This window comes from Enhydra lutris, unplaced genomic scaffold (genome assembly GCF_002288905.1).
Source record: "Enhydra lutris kenyoni isolate GAN:26980312 unplaced genomic scaffold, ASM228890v2 scaffoldscaffold9, whole genome shotgun sequence".
Taxonomy (NCBI): domain Eukaryota; kingdom Metazoa; phylum Chordata; class Mammalia; order Carnivora; family Mustelidae; genus Enhydra; species Enhydra lutris.
The window spans coordinates 4,087,673-4,100,363 of NW_019154093.1; the positions used below are offsets into that span (position 1 = coordinate 4,087,673).

Below are 12,691 nucleotides of genomic sequence, written 5' to 3' on the forward strand. Positions count from 1 at the left end.
ATGGTTTCCGGACTTTTTGGTGATGTCATAAGGGAGCCAGCTCAGGCATCTTAGCTTATTGATTTTTTTTTTTTTTTAGAGAGTTTATTTATTTATTTGACAGACAGAGCTCACAAGTAGGCAGAGAGGCAGGCAGAGAGAGAGAGGGAAACAGGCTTCCCGCTGAGCAGAGAGCCTGATGTGGGGCTCCATCCCAGGACCCGGAGACCATGACCAGAGCCGAAGACAGAGGCTTAACCCACTGAGCCACCCAGGAGCCCCATTATTGATTTTTTTAAAGATTTATTTTATTTATTTTAGAGAGAGAGCAAGTGGTGGGGGAAGAGGCAAGGAAGAGGAAGAGAGAGAATCTCAAGCAGACGCCCCGAGTACCGTGGAACCCAATGCAGGGCCAATCTTGTGACCCATGAGATCGTGACCTGAGCTGAAATCAAGAGCTGGATGCTTAACCAGCTGAGCCACCCAGGCGCCCCAGCTTATTGGATTTTATCCTTTTGTTTTTTTACCTTGAAATCCCATGATAGCTGTCTCAGCTGCAAGTATTATGTGTTTGTACAACAGAATACAAAGAGGAAGGGAACGAGAGGCAAACGGATCATTCTCCACTCTCCCTATCCCACCCTCCCTTTTTTTTTCTTTTTTTAAAGATTTTATTTATTTGACAGTGAGAGAGATCACAAGTAGGCAGAGAGGCAGGCAGAGGGAGAGGGGGAAGCAGGCTCCCCACTACACAGAGAGCCCTATGTGGGGCTAGATCCCAGGACCCCGAGATCATGACTTGAGCTGAAGGCAGAGGCCCAACCCACTGAGCCACCCAGGCGCCCCCACACTCCCTTTTTATTAAAGAGAAAAACCCTTCCCAGAAGTTTCCCAGCAGATTTCCCCGTAAATCTCACTGGGTCATTTGCCACCCTTAGACCATTCACCAGCCATTGGCTTAGACTAATCACATTCGGTTCCTTTGGCTGAGTCCACGAACACCCAACCAAACTGAGATCTGTTACCAAGAAAGGAGAGAATGGCTCTTTGGGAAGCATCTAACAGTGGCTGTCATAGAAACAATAATACCTTATTAGAAATTTCTTCATCTGTATGTATTATTGTAAACTTCTAAAGCAAAATTCTAGTATAATCTCTTTCTTAAATCTCTAAGATTTAAGAGATTTGTTCTGTTTAATGTGATCCATTTTCTTCTCTGGCTCTACTTCTCCATTGAGAATGAATCTTCCATCCTCTTCCCCCAACGGTGTTTCTGTGCATTCATCCCTTCTGTCTTCTCCTTTCTCTGGGCTGTGGTCCTAGTATTCCTTTCCCAAAACACAGATATCCATTTTAATATCTGTCCTGGAATTGCTGGCTTTTGAGAGTCAGTCTTAGAAGAAGCTCCTTAGACTTGTTATGGAAGTTGCTGTATGCTGGGGTATCTGGCTGGCTCAGTTGGTAAAGCATGCGTCTCTCGATCTTGGGGTTGTAAGTTTGAGCCCCATGTTGGATGTAAAGATTACTTAAAAATAAAATCTTAAAAAAAGAAGTTGCTATATTCTATCTCTATACCTGAAAGAGACATGTTGAAGTCTTTCACGCAGTGGTCCCTCCCCCAGTTCTGCCTCCACACATCTAATTAATCTCTCCCAGAATCTATATCCTCATTTTTCATCCAGGAACCTTCCTATTTACATAATCAACAATTCTGCTCTCTTCCTTGCCTTGGATGCTAATTTTGTATATTCCCAGGCTTCTTATTCATCGCCTTCTGTTCTTTTGTGCTTTTTTTAAAAAATGTTTTTAGAAAATATTGAGTTGATATGAAAGAATTTTTATAAAATATGTGGAAGGTATAAAGAATCACAATACAATTAATACCACCTAGTTTAAGAAAACAAACATGCCAGGACTGCTAAAGCCCCAATATGCCCTTCCCTGATCTTGTGTACTTTCTTCCCCAGAGTTAACCTCTGCCCTGTATTTGGGGCTTATTTCTTTGCTTTTTAAAGATAATTTTACCAGTATGAATTCTTTATTTTTTTTTTAAGATTTTATTTATTTATTTGACAGAGATCACAAGTAGGCAGAGAGGCAGGCAGAGAGAGAGAGGGGAGGAAGCAGGCTCCCCGCTGAGCAGAGAGCCCCATGCACGGCTCAATCCCAGGACCCTGAGATCATGACCTGAGCCGGAGGCAGAGGCTTAACCCACTGAGCCACCCAGGTGCCCCCAGGTTTCTTTATTAAGTCCCTTTTCAAGCCTTTTATCCATTTTCCTATTTGATTGTCTGTTTTTATTTTAATTGGACCTTAGATATGCAGAATTGGAATAAATATTATCCTTGGCTCATAAGCATCAAAAGAAGTTCCATTTTTGGTCTTTTTAAAATATATATTTTACATTTTCTTACTCATTTAGTAAATTTTTTTTTAAATTAATTTATTTATTTGACAGACAGAGATCACAAGTAGGCAGAGAGAGAGAGGAAGCAGGCTCCCCGTGGAGCAGAGAGCCCAATGCGGAGCTCGATCCCAGGACCCTGGGATCACGACTTGAGCCGAAGGCAGAGGCCCTAACCCACTGAGCCACCCAGGCGCCCCTCATTTAGTAAATATTTTAATGGTGCTATACACATCCGTATTCCTGCATCCCAGTCATTCTTCTAAATTTTGTGTTTATTATTCTCTTGCTTTCTAAAAAATGTTTATCCTGTGTGTATAGGGCTAAACAATATATAGTAATTATTTACTTCTTTTTGAACTTTTTAAAAAAACCACACAGGTGTCCCCCCTTTTTAAGTTTATTTATTTTTAATGATCTCCACACCCAGTATAGGGCTTGAACTCACGACTCTGTGATCAATAGTTGCATGCTCTTCTGGGGCATCTGGGTGACTTAGTCAGTTAAGTGTCTGACTTCAGCTCAGGTCATGAACTCAAGGTCCTGGGATCAAGCCCTGCATCAGGCTCTGCACTCAGTGGGGAGTCTGCTTCTCCTGTTCCTTTCCCTTTGCCCCTTCCCACTCCCCCCACCCCCGGCTGCTCATCCCTTCTCTTGCAAATAAATAAATAAATGAAATCTTTTTTTTTAAAGATTCCAGTTATTTATTACTTGAGAGAGAGAAAAAGATTGAGAAAATGAATAGGAGGAGGGGCAGAGGGAGAAGCAGAGTTCCTGCAGAGCAGCCCCCAGGACCCTGGGATCATGACCTGAGCCAAAAGCAGACACTGAACTGACTGAGCCATCCAGGGGCCCAATAAAATCTTTTTTTTTTTTTTTTTAAAGATTTTATTTATTTATTTGACAGAGATCACAAGCAGGCAGAGAGGCAGCAGAGAGAGAGGGGGAAGCAGGCTCCCCTCTGAGCAGGGAGCCCAATGTGGGGCTCGGTCCCAGGACCCTGAGACCATGATCTGAGCAGAAGACAGAGGCTTAACCCACTGAGCCACCCAGGCAACCCCAATAAAATCTTTTTTTAAAAAAGGTTGTGTGGGGCGCCTGGGTGGCCCAGTTGGTTAAGTGACTGCCTTTGGCTCAGGTCATAATCCTGGAGTCCCCAGATCGAGTCCCACATCAGGCTCCCTGCTGGGCAGGGAGTCTGCTTCTCCTGCTGACCTCTCTCCTCTCATGCTCTCTCTCTCTCTCATTCTCTCTTTCTCTCTCTCAAATAAATAAATAAAATCTTAAAAAAAAAAAAATTGTGTGCTCTTTGAGCTGAGCCAGCCAGGTACCCCCTATGACTTGCTTTTATCATTCAATTACTATGTTAGTAAAATCCATCTACCTTGCTTCATATAACTATCATTCTTCCATTTTTCTCTGTTGAATAATATTTTATTGTCATTATACTTCAATTTATCCCTTCTCCCATGATCTTAATTTGTATCTCATTTTTTATTTAAAGATTTTATTTATATATTTATTTGAGAGAGTGAGAGAGGGAGAGAAAGCACATGAGGCAGATGGAGAGGCAGAGGAAGAAGCAGGCTCTCAGCCGAGCAGGGAGCCCCATGTGGGGCTGGATCCCAGGACCCCGGGATCATGACCTGAACCGAAGGCAGACGCTTAACTGACTGAGCCACCTACGCGCCCCTGTATCTCATTTTTAAATTTTGGGAACAGTGCTCTGACTATTCTTGTACATGTCTCTTAGTGCATATATTCAAAAGTTTTCTTTGGGCTCTTTCTCTAGTATTAGAACTGCTGGACTGTAGGATTTATGAATATGAGATGCCATGTTGCTTTTCATTGTGGTCAGATGAATTTATACTCCCACTGGTAATGCGTAAGTGATACCTTGAGGGGCACCTGACTGGCTCAGTTGGTGTTGTGTGGCTCTTGATCTTGGGGTTATGAGTTCAAACCCCACCTGGAGTGTGGAGATTACTTATAAAAAAAAAAAAAGATACCTTGATTCATATCTTTTCCCATACTTGGAATTAGACTTTCAATTTTGCCAACCAAATGAGTATAAATAGTATGTAATTGTGGTCTTGATTTGCATTTCACTAGTGACCAGTGAAAATAAGTATCTTCTATGCTTATTAACTATTTGTAGGTCATCTACTGTGACATGTCTTTTCTTTTGCCCATTTTCCTGTTTTGGGTTGTTTGGGTTTCTTTTTTCTTACCAATTTGTAGTAGTTCTTTATTCTGGTATAAATCAAGCCCTGCATCGGGCTCCCTGCTCGGCAGGCAGCCTGCTTCTCCCTCTCCTACTCCCCCTGCTTGTGTTCCCTCTCTCGATGTTTCTCTCTATCAAATAAATAAATAAAATCTTTAAAAAAAAAGATAATATATTTTAGAGAGAGGTACAAGACAAAGAGGAACAGAGGGAGAGAGAGAGAGAATCTTTAAGCAGAATCTGCGCTGAGTATGGAACCCAATGTGTTTGGATCCCATGACCCCAAGATCACTCACCACCTGAGCCAAAACCAAGAGTCAGACGCTAACCAACTGTGCCACCCAGGCACCCTGCTCTAAATATCTTCTGTTCTGGTTTTGTCTTTTTATTCTAATGTATCTTTAATAATCAGAAATTCTTGATTTGAATATAGTCATATTTATTAATTGTTTCCTTTATAATGGCTTTTGTGTCTTAAGAAATCTTTCTCTTGAGGCACCTGGCTAGCTTAGTCCAAAGAGCATGCAACTCTTGATCTCCAGATTGTGTTTGAGCTCCACCTTGGATGTGGAGATTACTTAAGAAAAGAAAAGAAAAGAAAATACTTTTCAACTCTTAAGGTATTCTCCTAAGTTTATCTGTTAAAAGCTTTATAGGGGGGCACCTGGCTGGCTCTGTCAGTAGAGCACGTGGGTCTTGGTCTTGGGGTTGTAAGTTCAAGCCCCATAATGGGCATAGAACTTACTTTAAAAATAAAATTTAATTAAAAAAAAATAAAAGCTTTATAGGTTTGCCTTTACATATATGTATTTACTGTATCTATAATTGATTTGTTAATATGGTTTGAGGTAGGAATCCACTGAAAATTTTCCCCCATATTGGAGCTGATTTACTAAGTCTATTGTTTCCCCCACGACCTAACTGCCAGCTCTTTTATATATGAGATGTCCATATTTGTTCATTCCACAAATACTTGAAGCTCCTACTTTGTGACAGACACTGTGGATGGGTTTGTTTCTGGGCTCTGTGTTCTGGTGACTTGATCGGCTTATTGACCCGTATGCCAATACCCAGTGGCTTAATAATAATGACTCCTCAGTAGGTCTTGATATCTACTAGCACAAGTCCTCCCACTTTGTTCTTTTTTTTTTTAAGGTTTTTAAAATTTATTTATTTATGTATTTGACAGAGAATACAAGGAGGAACACAAGCAGGGGTGGCGGGAAAGGGAGAAGCAGGCTTCCCAACTAGCAGGGAGCCTGATACGGGGCTCGAACCCAGGACCCGAGGTGAAAGCAGATGCTTAACTACTGAGCACCCAGGCGCCCCTCCCACTTTGTTCTTAAAAAAAGAAAGTGACTTGCTATTTGCCCTTTGTACTTCTCTATAAATTTTAGAATTCACTCATCAAGTACTACAAACAAATCTGCTGGGATTTGGGCTGTAATTTTATTGAAAAATTTTTAAAAAGATTTTATTTATTTATTTGAGAGAGAATGAGTGAGAGAGAGCATGAGAGAAGAGAAGGTCAGAGGGAGAAGCAGACTCCCCAAGAAGCTGAGAACCCAATGCGGGACTTGATCCTGGTAGTCCGGGATTATGACTTGAGCCGAAGGCAGTCGCTCAACCACCTGAGCCACCCAGGCGCCCTTTATTGAATTTTTATAGCATTTTAGGGAGAACCGATTTTTTGAGACTATTTAGTCTTTGAGTCCATGAACATGGCATATCTCCCATTTATTTGGAGTTTTTATTTTACTTCTTATTTATTTTTTTAATTAAGTCTTTTTATTTTATTTTTTATCTTTCTAAAGATTTCATTTATTCATTTGAGAGGGAGAGAAAGAGCAGGCATGAGCAGGGGGAGAGACAGAGGCTGAGGGAGAAGCAGACTCCCCACTGAACAGGGAGCCTGATACAGGGCTCGACCCCAGGACCGCGGGATCAACCAACAGATACACCCACACACCCCTAGTTAAGTCTTTTTAAATATCTTCTATAAAGGCTTCTTTTAGCTTATTTGTTGTAAATATAATATGGGCACAGAAAAATGTATAAAACATATGTGCAATTTAACAGTTCGGTATACAGTAAACATGGATGTAAACACCAGCTAGTTCAAGAAGTAGAACCCTGCTTATCCCCGCCCTGATCACAGCTGCTTCTCTTGCTGCAGAGGTAACCAGAATCCTGACTTTTCTATTAATTGCTCCTCATTCTTCTTCATAATTTAATTACCTAAATATGCATCCCTAATACAGTATGGTTCAATTTTGCCAAACTTGATATAAGTGGAATTACACAATATCTATTTCTTGTAGTTTGTTCATTTTAATTGCTGTGTAGTATTTTACTGTAGAATGTACCATAATTTATCCATTCAGCTGTTGATGGGTTGTTGAGATTTTGGCTATCAGTCTAAAGTTTTATAAATTTCTCCGTAAAGGTCATGCACATCATTCATTTGATTTTTTCCCCCAAGTATTTCTTTTTAATGCTCTCATGAACTGTATCTTTAAAATTTTTCATATTTAGATTATTTACTGGGATATAGAAATGTAATGCAGTTTTTAAAAAAATTTAAACATATGTCCAAGCTCTTTATAAATCTCTTTCTGCTATTTTTTTAAAGATTTTATTTATTTATTTGACAGACAGAAATCACAAGTAGGCAGAGGCAGGCAGAGAGAGAGAAGGGGAAGCAGGCTCCCTGCTGAGCAGAGAGTCCATTGCAGGGCTCCATCCCAGGACCCTGAGATCATGGCCTGAGCTGAAGGCAGAGGCTTTAACACACTGAGCCACCCAGGCGGCCCTGCTATTTGTTGTTTCTGTGAGCTCTTTGTTTGCTTGCATATTTTGTGATTTTTTTTTTTAAGATTTTATTTATTTGAGAGGAGGGGGAAGAGAGAGAGAACACAAGCAGGGGAGAGGGGCAGCAGGAAAGGTAGAGAGGAACAAGAAGACCCCCTGCCGAGCTGTGGGACTCCATCCCAGCACCCTGAGATCATGACCCAAGCTGAAGACAGATGCTTAATTAACTGAGCCACACAGGCACCCTTGCATGTTCTGTGATTTTTTACTGTGAGGCCGTATTTCTTGAAACTCTGTGGCCTGGGATGAAGTTATGTTCTTAGAGCAAGATTTGCTTTTACTTCGTGAAAGAGGTGGCTTTTGAGATGGGCTTTGTCTTTGTTGAAGGTAGTAGATCAGGGGTGCGGGTTAAGGGCGGTTTCTGTCTTGAGCAACTGGGTAGATATGGGTGAGTATGGGAACCCTGGGAAAAAAGAGCATAGGAGAAATAATGCGGGGATGCGGTCAGGATTATGGGGGAGGTATGAAGGGGATAGGCAGTGGGTTGAAATGGAAGTCAAGAAAGGGTGGAGTTAAGGATTACACTTAGTTTCTCAGCCTGAGTGGATGTTGGTGTCATTAACTAAAATAGTAAAAGAGAAGTCTGGAAGTGAAGTTAAATTTGAATGCATCTGGGTTCTCTCTAAGTTGTTATATCCAGTTGGATTTGAAATGCCTCTAGGATTCACAGGTGGAGCTGGCTGAGAAGCTGTTGGAATTGTGAATCTGGAGCTCAGAGCAAAAATCAAGATGGAGTGAGTCTGGGCAGGTTTCTTTGTAGAAGGGATAGTCAGAGCTGCATCCACAACATTGCCATGAGGGTAAAGGGCTTAATATAGTAAAAACAATTTAGTATTTGGAGCCAAGTCTTGTTTCTTTCAGTATGGGTGTGTTATAGAAAACAGTCTTCAGGGCACCTGGGTGGCTCAGCTGTTGAACAGCTGCCTTCGGCTCAGGTCGTGGTCCTGGGGTCCTGGGATCGAGCCCCACATTGGGCTCCTTGCTCAGCAGGAAGCCTGCTTCTTCCTCTCCCACTCTCCCTGCTCGTGTTCCCTCTCTCACTGTTCGCTGTGTCTCTCTGTCAAATAAATAAATAAAATCTTAAAAAAAAAAAATCTTCATTTTGTAGTCTTACATTCGTCCTTATATTAAGTGAGGCTGAAGCAAGAGCCAGCTAGTGCCTGCAGCCACGCCTCGGGGTCCCTAGTCCAATTTACCAGCTGCGGAACTGTGGGCAAATTACTTCACCTCCCTGTGGGCAAAGGGAGGGTACTAATCGTACAGAGTTTAAGAGGTTGCTGTAAGGATCACAAAACGACATACAGTGCCTGGCTCAGGGTAAACAATGTTAAGTGTGGGTTGAAAAGGCTTTAGAAAGGTATTGGTAGTTAGAAAAGCAGAGGGTCATCTTAGAAGAAAACCTACTTTTAAGGGATGAGAGGAAGAGAAGAGAATTTTTTAAAAATTTTTAAAATAAGATTTTATTTATTGATGTAATTATTTAAGGCAGAGAGAGAAAGAGTGAGCACGAGAAGGGGGATGGGCAGAGGGAGACAGAGAAACAGACTCCTGACTGAGCGCAGAGTCTGACACCGGGTTGGATCCTAGGATCCTGAAATCATGACCTGAGCTGAAGGTAGATGCCTAACGGACTGAGCCACCCAGGTGTCCGGAGAAGACAATTTTTCTTTTTTTTAAGATTTTATTTATTTACTTGTCAGAGAGATCACACAAGCAGGGGGAGCGGCAGGCAGAGGGAGACGTAGGCTTCCTGCTGAGCAAGGAGCCTGATCCCTGAACCCTGGGTCATGACCTGAGCCAAAGGCAGACGCTTTACTTACTGAGCCACCCAGGCATCCCGAGAAGAGACTTTTTCAAAAGAGGGAAAGATGAATCAGAATGTTAGGATAATCCGGAAATTACCATGTCAAGGAAGCTTCAGTGGGGAGGGTATGATCAGAATTGTTGGTGTGATGATGATTTATAAGACTTCTATTTCAGTTATTACTAGTCACCCCTTTTTTCAACCTCTTGGAGCCATTTGGCCCATAACTATATATTGTTATAGTTAATACTAAAAAGAAATAAGAATTTATAAAGCGCCTCACAGTTTACAAAGAGATTTAACATCTCATCCAATTCTCACGATCCATGTGAGGTAGAAGTTGTCCCTATTTAATAACTGAGAAAATTGAGGCTCACTAGAGACTTGCCTAAGCAACAGAGCCAGAGTGACAGTCAAGGTCTTCTGATCCTGAATCTCCTTTGGTAATCTTCTGTGCCTAATTAGATCTTAAATTCTGGAGGCCTTAATCTAATCAGTCATTGCTTGTTAACCTTTACAGCATCCAGCTCAGTGCTGGGCAGATACAGGTGTTAGAGTAGATTGAGTGAAGACTGGCCGTGGTCAGAATAACGTGTCCTTTCTCCCCTCTGCCCTCTAGCGCCCTCACAAAGCCAATGCTGAGGAGATGACCAAGTACCACAGTGACGACTACATTAAATTCTTGCGCTCCATCCGCCCAGATAACATGTCTGAGTACAGCAAGCAGATGCAGAGATGTAAGTCCGTTCTGTTCCTCCTTCCTTGAGAAGCCCCACTTGGGTCTGCCTTGGAATCGCAGAGGTCCGCAGCCCTGCCTTCCCTCGTAGCTCCCATTCAGCCGACACCTGATTTCCCCTGCCTCAAGGAGGCTGAAGTGCTGCTTTTTTTTCTCAAGTCTAGTTTTCCTTGTATCTTTTTTTTTTTTTAAGATTTTATTTATTTTTTTGACAGAGAGAGAGAGAGAGATCACAGGTAGGCAGAGAGGCAGGCAGGGGGGTGGGGGGGGAAGCAGGCTCCCTGCTGAGCAGAGAGCCTGATGCTGGACTCGATCCCAGGACCCTGAGATCATGACCTGAGCCGAAGGCAGAGGCTTTAACCCACTGAGCCACCCAGGCGCCCCCAGTTTTCCTCGTATCTTGAGTATAAAGAATAGAGTTTGATCTTTGTCTAGTTCAGTTCACAACACTGTGCCGAGGAAACTGTAAATATTACGATGGAAAGAGCACTGACCTGGGAGAGGGACACAGGAGATACAAGCCGCAGCTCTGACTCCTCACTGACTGGGCGAGTCACTTCCCCTTAGAGTTTTCTTTTGCACAATAGACTGGGTGTCATCCCGTGCAAGTATAACTGCTCTCACTTTGTGAGCAGTAATTGAGAATCGAGTAGCTACTTAGAACAGACTCTAGATGACGTGATCTTTGAGTTGAGGTGATTCTCCTCCTGTGTCCTGAGACTCAAACACAGAGCACGTGGCATTTTAGGAGCTACACTCAGTTTGTAGGAATCATGGGGACTATTTCAGCTGTGGGAGAAAATGTGTCGAAATTTGGGAGAAAACTCTCATATCTGACTTCTCCCTTGTGTTCTTTTAGAAATTCTCTCTCAGCACCTACTATCTCATAAAATGAAACAATGAAACAACATTGTCCAGAAGTTGTTTTGATTAGCTCATAACAGCTTATTTTGAAATATCTGCAAATCTGTGGCACTTGTTGTACTGGCCACAAGGTAGTCTGATTCCCAAGGCAGAAAGTTTATTTGTTACAATAATCGTGTAGTTGTAATGGTTACAGAACAACAGAGACCTTTCTTTAAAGCATCAAGCTTCTTTACCACTTACAACTCCAGGAGCTGCTGCCTCCTCCAAGTGTAGTGTTTGCTCTTCGAAATTGACAAGATTTTATTTGCTTCCAAGATGAGACAAATTCCTTCCTTTGCTCTAGATGGCTTTAGTGCTTCTCATAACCTTTTTAGGCCAGTGATCAGGCTCTACTGTCAGCAGAGAGGATTCTCATTGGAGAAGCAACTTGGTGTTGAAGCAAGAAAATGAGCTTTGATGTCTTGGTTTGAATCCGTTCATTCTGCCACTCTGCTGCTGTGTGTTCTTAAGCAAGTCCCTAGCCTCTCTGAGCCTCATCTTCTCTTCTTATTTATTTAGCTTTAAAGATTTATTTATTTATTTTAGAGATAGAGAGTGCTTGTGCACGGGGAAGGGGCAGAGGAAGAGGGAGAGAGAATCTCAAGCAGACTCTGCTACTAAGTACGGATCCCGGAGCTCAGAGTCGGATGCAGGGCTTGATTTCATGATCCTGAGATCGTGACCTGACCCAAAATCAAGAGTCAGGTGCTTAACTGACTGCACCACCCAGGGACCCCTGTTTTCTCTTCTTTAAAAGGAAGACAGGGGGACCTGGGTAGCTCTGTTAGTTAAGCGTCTGCCTTCAGCTCAGATCATGATCCCAGGATTCTGGGATCGAGCTCCCCGTGAGGCTCCCTGACCAGCGGGGAGTCTGCTTGTCTTTATTCCTCTCCTTCTGCCCCCTTCCTCATGCATGCTCTTTCTCTCTCTCATAAATAAATCTTAAAAAAAAAAAAAAGAAAAGAAAATAGTGCCTATTTCATAGTGGAAGTTGGTGAGGATAAGTGAGATAGCATGACTGTCAATGAATAGTAATTTTTGCTATGATGACATACTACTTTCATTTTTTTAAAAGATGTTATTTATTTATCAGAGAATGAGAGAAAGAGAGCATAAGCAGGGGAAGTGGTAGGCAGAGGGAGAAGCAGGGTCCCTGCTGAGCAAGGAGCCCAGTGTGGGACTAGATCCCAGGACCCTGGGATCAGGATCTAAGCCAAGGGCAGACACTTAACCAAGTGAGCCACCCAGGTGTCCCAGCTTACATTATTTTCAAATCTGTCAAGGCAGACATAAAATATTAGGCTCTGAGGAATGACCAGGTTTGGTTCTGGCTCCCAGTTTGTTCCAGTTTTCCTGAAATTAGCGTTCTAAGATTGTGCATTTAAAAATAAGGTTTGGGGGCGCCTGGGTGGCTCAGTGGGTTAAAGCCTCTGCCTTTGGCTCAGGTCATGATCTCAGGGTCCTGGGATCAAGCCCCACATCGGGCTCTCTGCTTAGAGGAAAGCCTGCTTCCTCCTCTCTCTCTGCCTGCCTCTCTGCCTACTTGAGATCTCTCTCTGTCAAATAAATAACTAAAATCTTTAAAAAAATAAAAATAAAAATTAGGTTTGTAGGGCGCCTGGGTGGTTCAGTGGGTTAAGCCTCTGCCTTCGGCTCAGGTCATGATCTCAGGGTCCTGATCGAGCCCTGCATTAGGATCTCTGCTCTGTGGGGAACCTGCTTTCCTCTCTCTGCCTCTCTGCCTATGTGTGATCTCTCTCTCCCTCT

General features: G+C 42.6%; 1 protein-coding gene across 3 annotated transcripts in view; it reads left to right on the forward strand.

Moving 5' to 3' along the window:
- LOC111142974 (histone deacetylase 1) overlaps window positions 1-12,691 on the forward strand; it is a 34,340-nt gene that overhangs the window by 10,476 nt on the left and 11,173 nt on the right. For all 3 annotated transcript variants that reach the window (XM_022496342.1, XM_022496345.1, XM_022496344.1), the window contains exon 3: window positions 9,902-10,019. In XM_022496342.1, the coding sequence (XP_022352050.1) occupies window positions 9,902-10,019 (118 nt within the window). The remainder of the gene's footprint in view (window positions 1-9,901; window positions 10,020-12,691) is intronic.